This window comes from Balaenoptera physalus (genome assembly GCF_965194825.1).
Source record: "Balaenoptera physalus genome assembly, chromosome: 14".
Lineage (NCBI taxonomy): Eukaryota > Metazoa > Chordata > Mammalia > Artiodactyla > Balaenopteridae > Balaenoptera > Balaenoptera physalus.
In genome coordinates, this window is record NC_138893.1 from 85,382,713 (window position 1) to 85,402,132 (window position 19,420).

A 19,420-nucleotide genomic window follows, 5' to 3' on the forward strand; every position below is an offset into this window, starting at 1 on the left:
CCTGGTTCCAGTGCACCAGGGGCATTCACAGAGATGTCCCGCAGAGATCTGGGGGTCTGTCTGACTGCAATGTCAGGACCCTTCCCTAGGGAGTGACTCTCTCCTGTGCTCACCCCATCCCTCTCAGCCTGCCCCTCATTACTACCCATGTCCAGGCTGGGTGGTCATGGTCAGCTGAGAAGTGTCTGACCCTCCCACCCCAAAGGAAGCCATAGGAGGCCAGGGCCACTGGACCTGCTGAGCCGCTCCAGCACCTGGGGGTGCTCAGGAGACATTGTGGGGCAGGGTACCGGGGATTCATGAAAGGACTCTGTTGAAGGCGTGCATCAGTGGTCCTCAAAGTGTGCTCCCCAGACCAGCGGCAACATCGTCACCTGGAAGCAGGTGAGAAATGCAAATTCTCGCCCTACCCCAGACCTGCTGAATCAGAAACCCTGGGATCAGGGCCCAGCAATTTGTTTTATAAAGGCTTCCAGAGGATTCTGAGGCACACTGAAGTCTAAGAACCACTGGTGTACATTATCCACCCACAAAATGTTCTTAGTCGAGTTCACACTTAGGTTTGTCAGCTTAACTCTCTGGAATTAGATGGCTATTCCCAGCAACCCTGATCCCGGGGATCCCCTCTCGGGTCTCCAAAGGGGCTCGCTCAGCCATTCTGCCTTGTGCCAGCCCCTCCTCACCCCTCCTCCTACCATCCCCCCACAAAGGAAAAAGAGTCAATGTCCTTTAAGTAATAACAACGTCAGAGTGCATGCCGCCCCACAAGGGCTCCCCGGCTGCCCTTTTGCTCTTTCCCAGATGCTGACTTCATAATAAAGAGCAGCCTCCAAGGTGGCCTGTGACCCCATGGGTGTGTGTGCGTGTGCACACACACACACACACGCGCGCGTGCGTGCACACACACACACACATATACACACACACACAGCCCCCGTACTCTGTCTCGTCAGTGGGCAAAGGCCGGGGTGCCGAGCAGGCTCTTCTGAGACGTTACCTTCTGAACGTCCTATTCCCCCACCCTCGGGAGGAAAATTACGACTTTCTCAGGGAGGAGTTTTTTCTTTATTTTCTGTGTGTTTCCCTCTCGCCTCGTTCGGCACAGAGCACTACTTTAGGACTATTTCCCCGAGTCCACTGAAGTAAGAGGGTAATGGCTTTCACCATTTGCTCTCTCTCACCTGTCATTCACTGCCGGCTACCTGACAGGACTGCAGACAATGTTCCAATCACAGGGGCTGCTTTTCTTCCCCAGGGAAGCAAAGAATTCATAGCGGCCGTGGGGAGAGTTATTTCATTCCTGGATGGAACAATGTCAGGTAAACAGCTGTAAAAAATCATAACCAGCAGGGCTGCCTCTGGCCCCCAGGGCCCCGGCTCTGAGCTGGCCCGGCTGGGGTCCGGGGAGCTGGGTGGCACTCGATGATTTAGAGCCCCCGGTTTCTATTACTCCATCGACTCCAGCCTCTCGACCTCGAGTAGGTCACGCTGCCTCTTTGTCCCTGAAGCGCTCTAGCTGCCACCTGGAGAGCAGGTTCTTTGTCCTCAGGGCCAGGCACGGAGAACACTGGTAGAGAGCCCAGGTGTTTTCTCAGGGAGCCACCTGTCCCCAGCTGAGTGGCTATGGGCAGGGTGCTGAGGTTCAGTTGCGCATTTGAAGAACAAAGATACTGTGTACCAGCGCCGTCCAACCCAATGTGCAGGGAAAATGAAAACATCATCTGTGCTGTCCCAGACAGCAGCCACTCCATAGTGCAACTACTGAACACTTGAAACATGGCCAGGGTGAAAGAGAAACTGAGTTCTATATTTTTATTTCATTGTAATTAATGTACATTTAAATAGCCACGTGTGGCGAGTGGCTGCTACATTTCGGACAATGCAGCATTATACTTTTCCATGTGCTTCAAGTACTTCATACTGACAGGAATGGAGATATGAGTATAGTATCCTCATCCTAGGTTGTTGTGAGGATTGAATGAGATATTGCATATAAAGTCTTGGCCCCTAGTTGGCCCTCCATAAAGGACAGCTTTTATTAACTCTATGGGACTTGGTCAGAAGGACAGGAGAGAAGGAGATTTGAACTGAACTCGGGAGTGTTCAACTTTAACTTTACTTTCCTATCGTTAGTTTTCAGTTTAACTAGTCAGGACATCTAGCTGCCACCAGGGAGGGGCACATGGGACACATGACCAGGGTCAGCAATCAATGGTCCACAAGAGGTCCTGCTGTCCTGCACTATCATCCCCCTCTGCTCCCTCCATCCCTGACCCCTATTTCTCATTTAGCATCACCCAGAAGTGTAAAGGTGAACCGTTTGCCCAGGCTCTGGCACAGTGGGGCTGGGTGGAATTGCTTCTGGATGAGACAAGTCTTGGAAGTCTGGTGGGTCTTGGAAGATTCTCCTCTCTGGAGCCAGAGCATTCAGGAGATGCAGTAGGACGGACTGGGAGAATGACCATTTGACAATCTTCTAAAACCCTGCAGTCAGGGATTCACAAAGAAGCTGCCCCGGATTTCAGCCTTGACTCCAGTGTTTACTAGTTCTGGGAGCACGGCACTTTAACTGTTTTCTCCAAGCTTCAGTTTCCTTATCTGCCACACAGAGACATAAATAACCCCCTGACAGGTTTTCATAAAGATTTGATGCAATAATGTGTACAAAGTGTCTCGTAGGTACTCAATAAATAACAGCTGTTATTACTATTGTCATTACTATTCTTCGGAGGTAGCAGAACACACTGGCTAAGAGGTCAGTTGCTAGGGCGGGACCATCCAAGTTCAAATCCCAGCTCCACCCCCGACCTACCAGCTATATGATCTTGGGCAAGTCACTGCAACTGTTTGCCTCAGTTTCCCCATCTATCTATAAAATAGAAATGATAGTAACCCTTCCTCACAGGGCTGCTATAAGGATTTAAAGGACCTTACAGCAGTTACTGACACAGAATAAGTACTACATGTGTTGGTGAAATTAAATATTCTAACAAGGCCTCCAAAGATAGGGTAGTGGGTGGACGACATCTACACTTTCCTCATAAGAAAGCGGCCAATGTAAGAAACCCCAGCAGGCTTGGGGTTTGACCTGTTGACGGCAGGACACTGCCCTGGCCGAAACAAAGGGGCAGAAAATGAGGAACTCCAACAAAAAAACTTCAACAAAACAGAGCAGTTCTAGCACAAAGACGCCTTGACCTCAAGGAGCCTGGCTCTCAGACACCCTGGGGACTTTACAACCACTGATGCTTTGTCACGAGAGAGTCAACATCCTGATTTATGGACGAGAAAACTCTGGCAAAAGAGCCGGCCAGTAAGAGAACGCTAACCGCCTCCACCGTCCACCCTGCCTTCCCCACTACTCACCCATCTCTCCCAGAGCCCAGAAGAGAGGCTGAGGAATGGCGAAGGGAGGCAAGGAGGGAGGGTGACCCTGTCCTTAGCCCTCATTATTCTTTTAATGGCATCAACTGCACAGAAAATAACTGGGAAGGAAAAGACAACACTTCTTGCCAACCGGGTGCACGCAGGCTGGGATTAAGCAGCTTGATGGTGTGCCAAGCTTGGTGCTGGGCATACGTCACATGTCCTATGTCACAGCCCATATGTCATCTCACCAAATGAGGCCACCAGGCTGGAGCAGGGACAATCACCCAGCCTCCCAGGCAGCCTGTCTTCTCAGTGCAGCCCCTGGTCCAATTTCAGAATGCAGCCCCATTATTGCCACTTCTCAAATAGACTCAGTTATATTTATATTTTTGGAGCCAAAAAGCAGTACCACTTTTCTCACTGACACGTTTCTAGTCAATAAAGTAGGTATTCTAAGTTGTAAAAATATTCATTCTCCTCCCCCACCTTCACCCATGGCCCTCGATGAAGCTATTTTTATTTTAGATGGAGTGAAATGCAGCCGGTAAACATTTTAATTTTCCTAAGTTGGCCTTTAGGCAAAAGAGGAAGTGTTCCCCCTTGGATCCCAGGCTTTCTAAGTTCAGAGGTCTCACCCAGAAGGGCAGGTGCCACAGGTCCACGCCCCACCTGCGTCTTCTGGTTTCCTGTGTCCAGAGAGTGACGACAGGAACTGAGCCAGGCTCGGGGGCACCTCAGACTGTCAACATCTGAACAGCCTTTTGCTTTCTGAAAGCACCTGTGCAAGCAGGGGCAGGTCCCCAAGTGGGACAGGAATGACCACCCCTGCCACTGTGCTCCTGGTGGGGGCCAGGCCCTGTGCTCACCACATTCATTATTTCATTCAACAATCACAATAGCTCTGCAAAGTGCATGGGGCCAGCCCCATTTTATAGATGAGAAAACTGAGGTTCCCAGGGCTGAAGGATCTGCCCGAGGCCTCAGCATGTGCGGAGGCAGAGCCAAGCCTCAGAGCTCCCTCCTCCACAGCTCATGGCCTCTCACACTATGCTGGGAGTGCTCAGCCAGGAGCTGGTGATGGATGGCTAGACTGTAGGACAGCGGGTTCACTGGCTTCAGAAGCCACCCCCCTCCTCCTCCCTGCACAGACCCTGAAACATACCCTGCCCCTGAACCAGATCCACGTCTCCTTGGGCAGGACTCCTTCCCAAGCAGGTGGTAGTGGGGGGCACCTAAGGAGGAAGCAGTTCCTTTCTCCTTAATTGACTGTAAATTGCTCCAGAGCTTTAATGAAGGCCGTCAGGAGTAATTATGTCGCTGCTGTGCGGCCACTCTGTGTAAACACAAAAGGCGGGGGCTGAGGGCATCTCAGCATCATGGGCATCTCGGCTCTGCTGTGCCTCCCCACCCCTGCAGACCCCCTCCTAATTCACACATCCGTTATCCGTTGATGAGCCACAGCTGAGGTGTAGAGAACACTGGCGGTGTCTCAGGCAGGGGACCTGCAAGACGGTCAGGCAGGCAAGAGGCGGGTCCAGAGAGCCCAACACGAGGCCCACAGGGCAGCCGCCACCAGGGCTGCGGGCCTGAGCTGGCCTGGATGACGGAGGATTCACAATAGACTCCAGAGCCAATTCCAGAGGCTGGGAAGCAACACAGGAAGGGGAGCGGTCGCAAAGTGTGGTCCCCAGACCTGCTGCAGCATCACCTAAGAACTTGTTGGAAATGCAAATTGTTGGGCCCCAAGCCAGACCTCCTGAATCAGAAACTCAGAGGGTGTGGCCAGCAACTTGTGCTGTAACAAGTCCCTCAGGGGGGTTTGAACTACTAGTGGGAGGGAAAGAATGCAAATGGGAGGGGCCTGTTAGCCTCAGCTCACAAAATGGGGGAGCTGAGGTCTGAAAAGCTGCGGTTTACTCAAGGGCAAATAGTGGGGATGGAGCCCGGCACTGCAGCTATAAGGCCCGGCTGGGGGTCAGACTGTCCAGTTCAAACCTTGGTGCTAACGTTTAATGGGCCCTTCCAATTTGGACAAGTCACGGACTTTTCCTCATCTATTAAGCGGGGGCAGAAGTGGCCCTATGGGCTGTCTTGAGGGTCAGGTGCATGGGAACCCGACACAGGGACTGTAAATTGTTTTTGTCCCAAAACGCTGCCATCACACTGCGAGTCCCATCTTGTGACTGGGCACAGAGAAGAGGGAGGACCGAGGAAGAGATAGGGGCTGTGTTAAAAGAGACAGAATGCTGTTGCCGGCACCAGAATACCCCCACCCCCAGGGCAAGAACTGTTAATTATCTCTCTGGACCCCTGCCGCGGGGAAGCGCCCACCACCTGTCCCCCAGCTGCCCCTCGTGTGTTCAGCGAGTCTTCCTGTCACTTCCTCTCCTGGACGCCTCTTCCTCAGAAAAGGTTTCCCCAACCTAAGGGTGTCGCAGCCCAGGGGTGAATGTGCTCTTGGGGTGGGATAGACACTTAAGTCATTACACACAGAACGAGTGCCGCCCATGTGCCATCATTCCCTGTGTCAGGCTCCACAGGGGACACTGAGGAAGGAGACCATCGGTGCTCATTGCCAGCCTCCTGCACATTCCAATGACCCCACCTAACAAGCTTTAAGACACGGTCCCTGCCCTCAAAGAGCTCACAACCCAGTCTATACCCTGGCTTCACCCTAGCCCGTCCCCTAGAACACCAAGGGGCTGCCAGGGTGGCTGATCAGGACAAACGCCTGGGGTGACGGGAGTGAGTTGAGCTGCAAGGGCCCCACAGGGAGCTTTGCTCCCCAAACCTCATGCCCTTGTGTGTTAACAGCAAGCACGTCCCCAGTAGTTCACTGAGTCCCCAACTACGGACCGTGTTGATCTGCCAGGGCATCTGCCAGCCTGCAGAGACAGTGTCCCTGGCAATGGGACTGGGCTGCCCCCAGGGGTAACAGTCTGCCAGAAATCAATGAGATCTGTCCACAGGCTCTGGTCCACTCACCTCCATTCTACCTGCACTGTCCCAGGCAGCCTGGAGCCAGAGGCCACAGAGGAACCAGCAGGCGGGTACCTCTGCCCTCACCCCACATTCTGGGGCAGCACAGGATGGACAAAGGGGGAGGAACAATGACCTGCACTGCAATGAAGCTGGAAGCCGCTTCTTGGTACCCAGGTGGGGCCAGTGGGGTGCCTGGGCCCCACCGGCACTGCTCACCCAAACGCTGCCTCCCTGCCCGTCAGGGCTGAGTTATCCCTGGCATAGGGTTCTCTGGAGAGCTCATAAAGCAGCTGATGCAGCGAAGCAGCTTCAACACTCAATAATCCCTCCATCTCACTCCGGTTGGACGCCAGCATATTCATCTTGAATTATCCTTCCAAAGGCCAAATCAATCCTAGGAAGTGCTAGGGCTGCCATCGCACACACTCCTGCTGCCAAGAGAGCCCAGGAAAGGAGGGCCCATGGGCAGCGCCATGACACCAGGATGTGGGGACAGAGAGAGGTGGCCAAGGAAGACCCCCTCACTCACTCAAGGGAAGGGGCCAGAGGGGACCAGAGTTTGAGGCTCTCATCCCCTCCATCCACTGTAGTATGAGGGCAGAGTGAGGAAGCTGAAGAGAGACCACAGATGGTGGGAGAGGCCTTTGTTCTACCCCAGGGCTAGAAGGTTCTCCTCTTCGCTTACCCTGATCTACCCACCTGTAAAGAGGCTAGAGTTCTGGTTGTGGAGGGAGAAAGACCTGGGCTTGAATCCAGCTCACTTAATGACTTGGGCAGGTGACAATCTCTCTAAGCCTCAGTTTCCTCATCTGTAAAATGCGCTGAATAACCACCTCCTTCATAGGGAGCTGTGAGGATTAAATGAGCAAGGCATGCAAAACCCTTGGGCACAGCACGTGGCACATAGGAGGGTGACCAGGAGGGAGCAGGTGGGAAAGTCTGTCCTGAGTCTGAGGGCTGACTACAGGAGCCAGGACCTCCAGAGTAAAACAGAGCACATTCAGGGGCAGGCTTCTGTCTTCAGACCCTGGACAGCGTCATGTGAAGAGGGACAGGCTGACTGCAGGGAACTCTGGGCACAGGGGGACCGAAGGAGCATCGGGAGGAGGCAGACAGCCCATGAGCAGGAAGGTGTGCTCACTAGCCGATGAGATGGGGAGCGCCCACCGCTGCAAGGGCCCACCCTGTGCCTGCACTACCTGTTGGCAGACAGCTGTGCCGAGTGCATGCCTGGTCACGCTGGGAGGTGGGACCCGGGACCTCTGGGCCTCTCTCACCTGCAAAGCGAAAATGCCCTTGGAAGAGTAACACATAAACCACACCAAATATTTATGTGTTGGGCACAGTGGGCTTTGGCCACTTAAGGGTATCGTTCTTGTCCCCAAGCTACTTCTCTCCTAGTTGGGAAAAACACTACTCAATGACAACAAAAATGGTTAGCATATATTAGTGCCAACCACATTTCTTAATGTCCAAAGTTAATTAACTTATTTAAGCCTATGAGTATACACTGTGTGACCATCACCCCCATTTTCCAACCAAGTAAACTGAGGCATAGAGAGATTTAAGTAGCCGGTGATAACAGTCCACACTTGTTCCAGATGCAATGCAGGGCTTCTTGGAAGAGGAGGCACTTCAAGACAAATACCTCAATAAAAACAAAGTCTGCCATTTACATGGCAATTTAGTTTTCAAAGCTCTTTCTTAAAGCTTCCTGTGAAGTCAGCTGGGCAAGTATGATCAGCCCCATTTCCAGAGGAGGAAAAAAGAGGCTCAGAGAGGCTAAGGGACTTGCCTGTGGTTACAGAGTTAACAAGAGGTACAGCTGGGATTAGAACCCAGGCCTTGTGCCTCCCCTGCCAGTGCTTGGTGCCCTGTGCCCGGATGGGGGAGAGGAGGAAGGGGATGGCACCCAGATGAGGGGACTGTCAGGGAGATCCTTACACCAAAGGACAACTTTCCTGTGTCCAAACCCAAGTCCAGGGCTGACACAGAGACTTGATCTCCTATTCCGGACTAAGTTGTAGCTGGACAGTCAGGCTCACAGGTCCCCTGAGCCATGTAAAGAACAGTCAGGGTGAGGGGAGTGATGACAAGTTCAAAGTCGGCTCTGCCTGCCACCGTCTCCCCAGCCAGCTGGAGGATTTTCAGCTCTTGTAAATCACACCTTCGGCTGGTTCCCAGAGAGCCCAAGTGTTCCTGGCTGGCTGCAAGCTCAGCACATCCTCGCCCAGTGACACAGCTGAGCCAGGCTCATCTGCCAGCCCCCTAGCCCCCCTAAAGGGGGTGCCTGCTGCCTGGCCATAGCACAGCTGGCTGAAGCCCCCACCTCCTTAACTGCTGATCACCGGAAAAGGCCGTGGGCCCAGGAGCAAGCAACCTGGTTAATCTCACACTCTCATCTATTTCCCCAGTCATTTCTCAGCAATATTTACAACTCTGCACAGTATGTCCAGCAAGCACTAGCATATTCGGAATAACTGGGGAAGCAAGGCCCGAACAGGGAAATCGACTTGCCCAAGCTCACACAGCGGCATGGGAGCAGAGTCAGTCCTGGGACCTAGGCTCCTGCCCGAGTCCAGGGCCTGTGCTCCAAGCTGTGCTGGCCACTCTCCCCTCTCTGGGAGAAGCTGCCCCTTCATCCAGCTCCTCGCTGGTGTGCACCCTTGGTCACTGAGACCCTTTCCTGGGTGACAGATTGAGGAAAGGCCCTCAAAAATCCTGAGGGGTGGCGGAGTGGGGTAGTAAGAGTGTGGATGTTGAAGACTGAATTCTTGGGATTCAAATCCCGTGGGCGCTTGGGCAGCTTGATTGAGCTCTCTGAGCCTGTAATATGGGGACCATGATAGAGCAGACTTCCCATCATTGCTGTAAGGATTCAATGAGATCATTCAGGTAACCTAACTAGTAAACCGCAAGTACTAAATGATTACTACTATTATTTTTATTTTTAACTACAACAACCTATTTCTACCATCCAAGATACAACACAAGCTGCTCACCCCACTGCTGGTGGGCCTGGTCCACGGCCTTCTGAAATGCTGTTCCTGTGGCTTCTGCGTGTAAACCCAGTCACTCAGCGACACCTCCACTATGAACCTCCCCCTCTCCACGCCCAGAATGAAGTCTTTCCTCGCCTGAGCATTAGCAGCACCCTGGAGCTCACACCTCCCACTTGCCTGGGGTGGGCTGGGCATTTACCATACATCCTCTTCTCCACTCCAAACCGGGGCTCCTTAAAAGCCATGACCCACACACAGAATCCCAAAGTTGTGGTTAAGTTGCACAGGCTTTGGGGTCAGGCAGCACTGGGTTCGGGCCCATTTCTATCCTATATAAGCTCTGTGACCCTGTGCAAATTACTCACTCTCTCTGAGCCTCTGCCTTCTCATCTGTAAAATGGGGATTATAAAGCCCACTTTCTCGGTCTGCTACAAGGATTCAGTGAAGCAATGTGTATGAAGAGCTTACCTAGACACAGAGTAAGTGTGTAAATATAGTTGCCATTTTCCCAGTTGTCTTTAATGTGTGTGTCCCTACACTGCCCCCAAGCACAGCCTGGCACAGGTGTGCAGTGCAGACCATTAATGCCTGCCTGCACAACATGTGGCACATCATCGTTATCATTAGTGATATTATGGCCGCATCCAAAACACCCGCCCTACCTCCACCCATGTATCGAGAGGCAGTCCACAGCTGGGGCTGCCACAGGCTCCAGATGTGCCCAGGCAGGGGCCTCTTGGAGAGGCTACAGCCCAGCACCCCCCAAAAGGGTACTAATCTGTCCTATAACCCCCTTTGAGGGCCGATGCTGACCTGGAGAAAGGCAGAAAGGAAGCAAGGCCACAGAGGCATCCAGGCCCTTCCAGAAGTCCTGTGAGTCATCCCCCACCTCCCAGAAGGAAGAGTAAAATCCCTGCTCTGTGAGGTCACCAGGAAGCCAGGGCCCCAGACCAGCTGGTCCCAGCATCTGATCACCTGGACAGATACTAGATCACCTCCTTCCTCCAAAACCTCACCCAGTACTGACAGCTTTAGGAAGCCTCTGGGCTACCCTCACTTCCCTTCCCTAAGCACTCCAACCCCAGATTGTGGCAGCTCTGAGACACCTGGAGCCCTTTCTCTAAACATCAAGTCCCAAGCTCACCGCCCACCAACCCAGGAGGATGCCCCTTCTTCCCTACGCCCAGAGGAACCGCATACCTGCATGGGCAGAGCCCTCTTGAATTTCTTTTGCAGATGGTGTGAGAAGTTAGGGCAGGAATCCAACAGTAACTCTCTAAGGCCCTTGGGCAAGCTCCCCACTTGGGCCTCAGTTTCCCCATCTGTAAAGTGGGAGTGTTTGACTAGTGATCATCAAATTGTCCTATAGGAGGCCCTAGTTGTTCATTGCAGGCCCTCTGAGGATCCTTGGGTGGGGGGTAAAAGTGAAGGTGAGGAATACAGGCTGTTATCACTGTGTACCTCTGACTTTAACTTCAACCACAGATGGTTATTTCTCCTTAGCACTTATTATTGTCTCAGGCACTCTAATTTTGTCTATATTGTTATTAGTTACTGAGCTACTATGCCTCTGTACAGGTGGCAGGCGGAAAAGCCCAAACCATGCTCAGAGCACACACCCAGCTGATGTTTGGGAACCACCCCCACTGGACTCCTCATATCCACGTCCCTCAATTCCTGTAGTTTTGCCACCAGCCCTTGCCAGGGAACTGCTTTGTGGGACAATGACCCCCTCTTCCCTGTGGTGGTCCTAAGGAACACTCCGGTTAAGGAAAAAATCATTCTCATCCTGTGGTTCTCCATCCTCTCCTGAGAGATGATTTCTTCCCTTTATTGAGACAAGGGAAGAGGGATACAGGGTAGGATAAATAGCCCCTCCTGGGGGACACCAGGTACAGAGAATGGTCCAGGAGAGACCCAACCCCCTCCCAGATTCCCCTCTAACCCTCCCCTCTTCATATCTGCTCCAGAGCCTCATGCCTGGACGTCATGCCATCCCTGAGTGTGTGCTGCCCACGCGCCCGCCATTCACGTCAGCACCCCCGCATCTCCCACGCTGCGCCCAGCGGGGCCCGCCCCCCGCGGGGAGTTCTCTGCGTGCTTGCAGGCACACAGCTCCTCCGTCTACTGAGACCGCCGATGCGGGTCAGCCCACCTGAAAATTGCTCTCGCTGGGTCCAGACGAAACAGCTGGGCATTGATGGAGTTTGCAGAGAAATTAATCAGAGCCGTCTGGCAGTGGTGCCAGGCGCTGCCTGGGCCTGATGCATCCTAATGAATCCCGAGCTCCTGCCTTAATGGCTCCTGACAAGACTAATTTAGCTGTGTAGGTGATTAGTGTGGGCATCATCACCTGAATTGTGGCTCAAGACGCTTTGGAGGTCTGGGAGGGTCTGCCTGGGGAAGTCGGCTCCATGAGCACCCACCTTGGCGACACATAGAGGGACCAGGAGCCAAGGGGACGGGAATCGGCAAGACATTCAACATCCACTCAGCCTTTCATTCTTCCTTCATCCCTCTACTCATCCGACCAGCAACTGTTGAGGCCCACTTTGTACCAAGCACTGTGCTTGGCACAGAGGACATGTGCCAGGAGGCTCAGCTTGCTGGGCTGTACGGTGGACATGACGCCACTTCTCTGGGATTCACTGTGAGGCTCTGGTCGGAGGCTGGCAGTCAATAAACGCTAGCTAATAGTATCGCTCTACAATCTTATATTATACATAAATACCAAAATGATAATTAATTGTAACGTTGATATTAATTAAGATAATAAGTAAAAATGAACAGCCGATGGGGAGTTACACACAAATAACCATGATAGGACTTGCTAAGAGCTTTCACAGAGGTGAATTCAAAGCAAACAGAGGGTGGGGGATGGCGGAGGCTACGGCCCCTCCCAGGGCAGGTGACATCTGAGCTACACCTCGAAAGATGAGTAGGGATTCACCAGGTAGGGAAGGGGAAAGGGTACTCCCTGCCGAAGGGACAGCATGGGTGGGGGTGTGGCGGTGAGATAGAGGTGAGGTGTTGGGGTGCTGAGCGGGTCCCCGCGATGGGGAGCAGGTGAGGAGTGGTAGGTGACATGCCACGATAAAGAGCTCTCACTCCTTCCTCTAGGCACTTGGGAGGCCTTGGACTGGGGGTATTTAGAATTGGGATAGGAGGAGTGACCTTGGGACCCAGCCCCAAGGGACACTGTCCCCCTCCAGGACCTGATGAGTGAGGACTGGGGTGGCAGCCAAGGTAGACGGACTAGATGCCCTCCACCCCCTCAGAACTCCTAAGTCAGCTCGGTGCCTCCAAGCCAGGTTTCATGCTGCTGCTTCTGTGTCCCTCCCTAGAGGCCAGCCAGGGCTCGGTGCCCCGAGGGTCCCCAGCAAATATGCCACTTACAGCCTGGGGTGGGCAGGCAGCTGGGGTGATTAAAAACATGACCCTCGCACGGTGTGGGCTTTGCCATTCACAAGCGCAGGCACAAACAGCATCTGTGCCATCTGGGAGACATGCTCTCCTGGGCGCTCTCCCTGGGCAGCCATCCCTGTCATCACCAACACCTCGCTCCTGACACCCTGGGGAAGGGGCGCCTGGCCTGAGACTCCAGAAGGATGGCGAGCCGGCATGGAGCCAGCCCCAGCCCCTGCCTTGGAAGGTTCCCCCCGCACTCACAAACTCCAGACTTCACTCCTCCCCCAAGGCACCTCAATTCCCAGGCATGAGCCAGGCACGGGGAGTGGGGGGTGCCCAGGGGACATAGAGATGGCCCAGGCACCTGGAAGCATTCACAGGGCAACAGGGGAGACAGATGAGCAGCTGAGTAATAACAGCACTGCGACTGGGACTAATAGAGAAGGAGGAAGCAAAGGAAGCAGCCCTTGAACCCCGCCTGGAGAAAGCCAGGAAGGCCACATAGAGGCGGTGGCATGTGAACCGACTTGACTGACCAACGGAGGTTCATCGCGTTCCAGGAAAAAGGAGCAGCAACCGCAAAGAGCAAGAGGTAGGAACTCGCCTTTCATGCTCAAGGAACTGCAGGGTGACTGGTGCGGCTGGAGTGGAGCGAGCTGGGGGTGTGGGGAAGGAGGTGAAGTCTGAGTGGTAGCAGGGCCTGGACTGCAAACAGCCTCGATGCCATTTAAGAACACGGTTGACATTCCAGGTGGGTGGAGGGACTTGAGCTGACCTTGTGACAGGCTCTGTCTCAGGTTGAAAAGGACCACTTGGCTGGGAGGGTGAGAAAGGCTGCAGCAGGGCAGAGGGAGCAGGGGGACCGCTGAGACCATCGGGAAGCTGTTGGGATAATCCAGACTTGGCCTGTGGTGGTAGGAGGTGAAGCGGTGAGAAGATTCTGGAAATATTTTGAAGATCAAGCCAAAAGGATTTCCTGATGAACTGGATATGAGGTGGAGGGGGGAAAGGGAAGAGTCAGGGAAGACCCCAAGTTGCTAGTCTGAGCAACTGGAAGGATGGAGTTGCAACTAACTGAGATGGGAACGGCTGCAGGGAAGCAGGGGTTTGCAGGGAAGATTGGGAGTTCGGCTTTAGACTGAGGTTGAGAACCCTTTAGACATCCACGTGGAAATGGATGGAGAGGTGGTATATGAGTCTAGAATCTCTGGTGCGAGGAGGCCTAGGCAGAAGGTAGAAGCCTCAGGGCTGTCAGCACACAGGTAGTACCCAGAGCTGCCAGACTAGGCATGGCACGGGAGTGAGAGCATGGAGAAGAGATAGAGGAGCTGGGCCCTGGGGCCCTCCAGTGCCAAGAGGTCCTGGAGAGGTGGAGGAACAGGCAAAGGAGACTGAGACAGCACAGCCAGAGGTGATGTCCTGGAGGAAATAAAGATAACTGCTGAAAGGCCACAAGGCCTGAGGATTAACGGTCAGCTTTAGCCACAGGGAGGTGGTCGGTGATCTCGACATGAGCAATATTGGTGGAGTGTTTGGAGTGGATTGGGGAGGGCGATCGGAGACAGCATCCCTGCACCCTGTCCCTCATCCTAAAGGTGACATGAGGCCATTCGCTGCCGACAGCCAGGGCCGAGGTGTGGGCTGTGCCAGCCAGCCTGACCAGGCATCAAGTCTTCACTGTGCTCTTGCTCTGCCCCGCCCAGGCCGGACTCTGCTGCCAGTGACGGAGGTTCACGTCTGGAGAAGACAAACAGGGACAAGGGGGACCCGGATGTTAACAGGCCAGGGGAAGGCAGAGCTACTTAATGACTTCATTTGGCTTCTGTCTTTTCCAGCTGGGAGATGGTCTACAAAAAGAACATCACGCAGAGGGAATTGGAAGCTGAGATAGGAGGAGATAGAGATGGAACATGCAGCCTCCGCACGGGATTTCAGATGGCTGGGCCGTGCCCTCCCATTCCGCTCCCCAGCACGTGGCCGCTGGCCCGCGGTCGGAAACTGCGGCAAGAGCATGAAAAATGGAAAGGCTCAGAAGGTTTGGGGTGAATGAAAGTCCCAATCTCTAACCCAGGAGAGCACACTCACAGAAACTACATTCTGACAGAGCCTGTAGTCAAACTCTACCTTCCGTTCTTAAAAGGAATTTAAAAACGAATTAAAACACTTACGACACTGCCTCAAGCACTCAGTAAACATTGTTAGTATAATAATATATATTTTATATATATATATATATATATATATAGTAAATCATATGTTATGTTATCATTATTATTCTGTAAGGCTCCAGTGGTCAAAATTAGGTTCAGTGGGTAGTAGTTGCAGGGACAGGTTTCATAGTAACATTAGGAAGACTTTTTCATTCCCAGAACTATCCCCACAGCACAGAAATGAGCAGCCTGGTAAGATCATGAGTTCCCCTTCATTGGAGGGTCCAAACAGAAGCCGGATAATCTGTCCCAGAGCTGGAAGTTTGGTCTGTCCGCAGCTCTGACCTCCTCCTCTGGTAAGCTGACATTTTCAGACTAGTTTGGTCTCTGGCTCTAGCCACTGGTACCAACCACCCCACTGGACCCAGCTCACCTATGTGCCTGTCTGTCCCCCTTGCAAGCCCGTGGCTGGCAGGACAGTCCAACCAGCCATCCCTGGGACACACATAAGTTCTCTTTTGTGTAACAACAAAGCATTCTAGGTGTGGAAGCTTTGGAGTTAACTATAGTGTATGTATACAGCCCAACAATCCAGAAGGGAGACTATTCCATCCCATTTTACAGTTTGGAGCACTGAGATTCAGAGAGCAAAGGGTTAGTGAGAGGCAAGCCTCAAAGTCAAGTCTCTAGGCCACCCCATTCCACATGGCAGGCAAAGGGCCAGTCTCCTTGACAAGCTGTTTCCACCCTTACCCTCACCCTGGCCACTGCTGGTCAGAGGTCTGCACCCTGCTTTGTCCACGTGAGTCCATATGCACCCTCTGAATGGCCCAGGGCAAGTAGGTGACAGCACTCAGTGGAGGTTTCCAGGGCTGTGTTATCTGAGGGCCCAGAGATGTGACACCCTGGGCTAGCAGGACTGCCCCAGCTCAAGGCCACTGGGCCCATCTTTCCAATGCCCTCTCATTGGTGAGATGGGGAGATAGAGGCCCAGAGAGGTGAGGCACTGTGCCCAACTCCACACAGCAAGGAACAGAAACTGGGCTCATGACTTTCAGGGCAGAGCTGTGCTGCCCCATCCTGATGCAAAAGGAAGGGAGGAGGCCAGGAGGGTGCGGTCCAGCTCACCACTGGCCCCTGCCCAGACAGATGAGCAGAGCTGTCTTCCAGCTCACTGAACCCTCTCTCATTCCTGTGACCTCCCAGAGCCAGGGATCAACCCCCATTGCATCAGATGGACACCCCCGCTGTGACTACCAAACACAGCCATAATGGGGCTGAGTCCTGGGAGTTACTCCTGGAGGCCAGTTGATGCCCGCGTTTGCAAAAGACAATCAAGAGCCAGAGCCAAAGGTAACTGGAGCAAGGCCTGCTGGAGGACTCACTGGGGGCGTCCAGCCCAGGGCGTACCACTACCAGCACTGGCCGAGCAATAGCCACCCCACCCAACCCCGTCACCCTCCCTGCAGCACAGGCCTCTGAGAACCCCACCCTCAGGGCGGAGCGGGGCAAGGCAGGGCCACAGATGGGGTGACGGGGCTGGCGCCGCTCACCTGAGGGGGCTTCGCCTCTCCCTGCCAGCAGCCCCGCTCAGTGAGTGGCTGGGCACACCTCTGCCTCAGGGGCCTGCCTGTCCCAGATATATTGCCTCCACCACAAAGGAACCTCCAGGAGGATGAGGTTCAAACAGACGCTTATAAAAAGCAGCCACAGGAAATAGTGTGTGAAGCAATGGAAAGGACCTGTTCAGGACTCTGCTCAAGGGCCACCACCTCCCCCTAACCTCTCCTGCTTCCTGCTGCTCTGCCCTGCCCCCAGAGGCACGACTCGTCCCCCTTCAATCCCCACTGGGGCTGAACCGGACAGCCGACCTAGCCTCTATTACCCGCGACGCTGACTTCTTTATCCCTCCGTCAAATTCCTCTCTGAATCCACAGCACCCAGGCCTGGCACAGGGGGCACCCCATCTATATCTGATAAACTGATGAATGAACTGGAAAGAGCAGAACCCCTAGTGGTGATAAACGCTGCTAACATTCATCTTTTTCGGATCCACAGGCACTGGGCCCCTCTCTGCTGGCTCCGTGCCAGCCCCACGCCAGGTCTGGGCCTGCGGAGGAGCCAGGAAGAATCTAGGAGCCCACAAACACCACCCCCTGACCCAACTCAGAAGGGAGGAACCAGCTCAGCAGGGTCCCCAGGGGACTGCCGGCCATCCTCTCCACCCCTCAGAAGGTGAGCTAAGCCTCTGGAAGAACATTCCAGAGAGGCAATCTGCCTCCTTCCTGGACACTTCAAACACCCAGATGCCCAAACACCAATCCCCAAATCCAGCCTCACAATGCTGATGTGTGGGGCTGCTAATCGTCAAAAGAGTGGTCACTTTCTACACAGTGGGTCCCCACAGCCCTAGACACAGAGTGTCACTGGGCCATGGGGACAATCCCCACAATAGTCAGAACACCTGCTGTGCCCAGCACCTACCCACAACAAAAGGAAGAGTGGAAGGAAAGACCTCTGCAGGGGGCTTCTCGCATGCCCCTGCAAACAGCAGGGGAGAGTCTGGGGCCCACTGAGGCTCCCCTCTTCAAGCAGAGATTTTCTTTGAAGGATTTTGCATCTATGTTTGGTTTTACATATATGAAAGAGTGCTTTAAATGACCTATTAGTTAAGTATCTTCACAGCCCTCCCCTCTCCAAGCCATCCTGCTTCACTTTCAAGTATAAGTGATGCTCCAGAAAGACGCACCATGCTGGCTGCCGATGCATGCTGCTTCTGGCGCACAGCCCCACCCTGATACCCAGGAAGCAGGCAGACCTGAGTGTAAGAAGCCCCAGATTACAAGCACTTTCTCAAAAATGACACGGACAAGAATGAGAGGACACAAGAGGGAGTGCTGGTGGAGGTGAGTGGCACCTCCTGGCGTTGTTTTCCTGCGTGCTCACAAGAACTAGTGCCTTCCCATCAGCACAGCTGCAAGATGGGTTTGTTCAATTCAACCTCATTTCCTGAGAAGCTTTAGGGTCCCTAGAGCTGAGCTAAGGCCATGGGACTATGCATGCCGACCTCCAGCTGCAGGTGTAGGAGCCAGGCCCTCGGGAGGGGCTCGTGAGGATAGACCTGGGTGATGAGGTGACTCAAGCTGGGGGCGGGTGGTGATAAGCGGGCACCAGGATGCTCGTGATCACTTCCTAGATAATATTTTTTCTAATGACAAAACAACAGGCATACTCAGTGCAGAAAACTCAGTAATCACGGAAAAGTGCAAAAGGCTACAAAACCAACTCTACAAGAGCTTTCATCTTCAAATTTTCACAAGGAAGAGGAACAAGCCATTTTGTAGGACAAAATTAGTGCAGAAGTGAAAGTCAAGCAACTTGGGCTCAATGTGATAAACTCTTTGACACTAAGAACTCCTCTCTTTTGGAATAGGCCACCACAGGAAGTAGTGAGTGTCCCATCCTTGGAGGCAACCAAGCAGAGGCCACACGAACACCCATCAGGGACCCCATGGAAGAGTTTCCAATAACAGGGGAAGATCAGCTCAATCTCTAAGATCCCTTTCACTTGTGGGAAAGGAGTCCACCTCACGCCACCCGGCCTGCCCACCAGCCCTTGCGCCAACTCACCCACAGGCGTATCCTCGCTGATCAGCAGGTATGTATCAAAGAAGTGGTTGGTGAAGAAGGGCAGTCGGTTCACCTGGCCTGGAAGTTAGAGGACAAGAGCATCAGTCAAGTACCCTCGTGCCAGCTCCATGCGTTCTGCAAGGCACACAGAGTAGGGGCTCCAGTGGGCACTGAACCTGCATCCAGTGCTGCAGCCACCTTTCCAGGACCTTGGCAGCTCGCTGTTCTGCCTCGAGGCAAATGGGGAGTAATGCCAGTAGGCAGGCAGAAGGCTGTCAGGTCGTTCGGTCAGTGAGGCCATGAGCCACGTGTGGCTATTGAGACCTGGTCCACACTAGGATGTGCTGAAGTATAAAATACACACAGGATTTTGAAGATGTTGTACGAAAAAGTGGGTGTGAAATATCTCATTCAACTTTTATATTGATGACGTGGAAATGATAAGATTGTAGCTATACTGGATTAAGTCAAATACATTATGAGTTTCACCCGTTTCTGTTCTAATGCGCCTCTTAGAAAATTTAAGGCCACACATGTGGCTCACATTGTATTCCTACTGGGCCTCCCAGCTGTAGACAGACTGGGAGCTTGGCAAGGACAAGGGCTGTCTGCTGTGTTACACGCTGCAACCCAGGTGCCCAGAACAGGACTTGGCACTTAGAAGGCCCTCAGCAGCTATTTGTTGTGTGAAGGAATGGCCAGCTGATGCCATGTGATTAATAACAATAATTACAACAACAACAATAATAATAGCTGCCATCTATGGAACCCTCCTCTGTACCAGCCGCTTATACCATCTCCATCAATCCTCATGGTCCAACATGTGCTGTCACATCCGCATTTTACTATTGAGGAAAATGAGGCTTTGAGGGGGTAAC

The 19,420-nt window shown here is 53.3% G+C and overlaps 1 protein-coding gene across 1 annotated transcript in view; it reads right to left on the reverse strand.

Moving 5' to 3' along the window:
• The window catches only part of CDH23 (cadherin related 23), a 452,316-nt gene that overhangs the window by 375,650 nt on the left and 57,246 nt on the right, over positions 1-19,420 (reverse strand). The window contains exon 3 of the mRNA XM_082424358.1: positions 18,543-18,620. Within this exon, the coding sequence (XP_082280484.1) occupies positions 18,543-18,620 (78 nt within the window). The remainder of the gene's footprint in view (positions 1-18,542; positions 18,621-19,420) is intronic.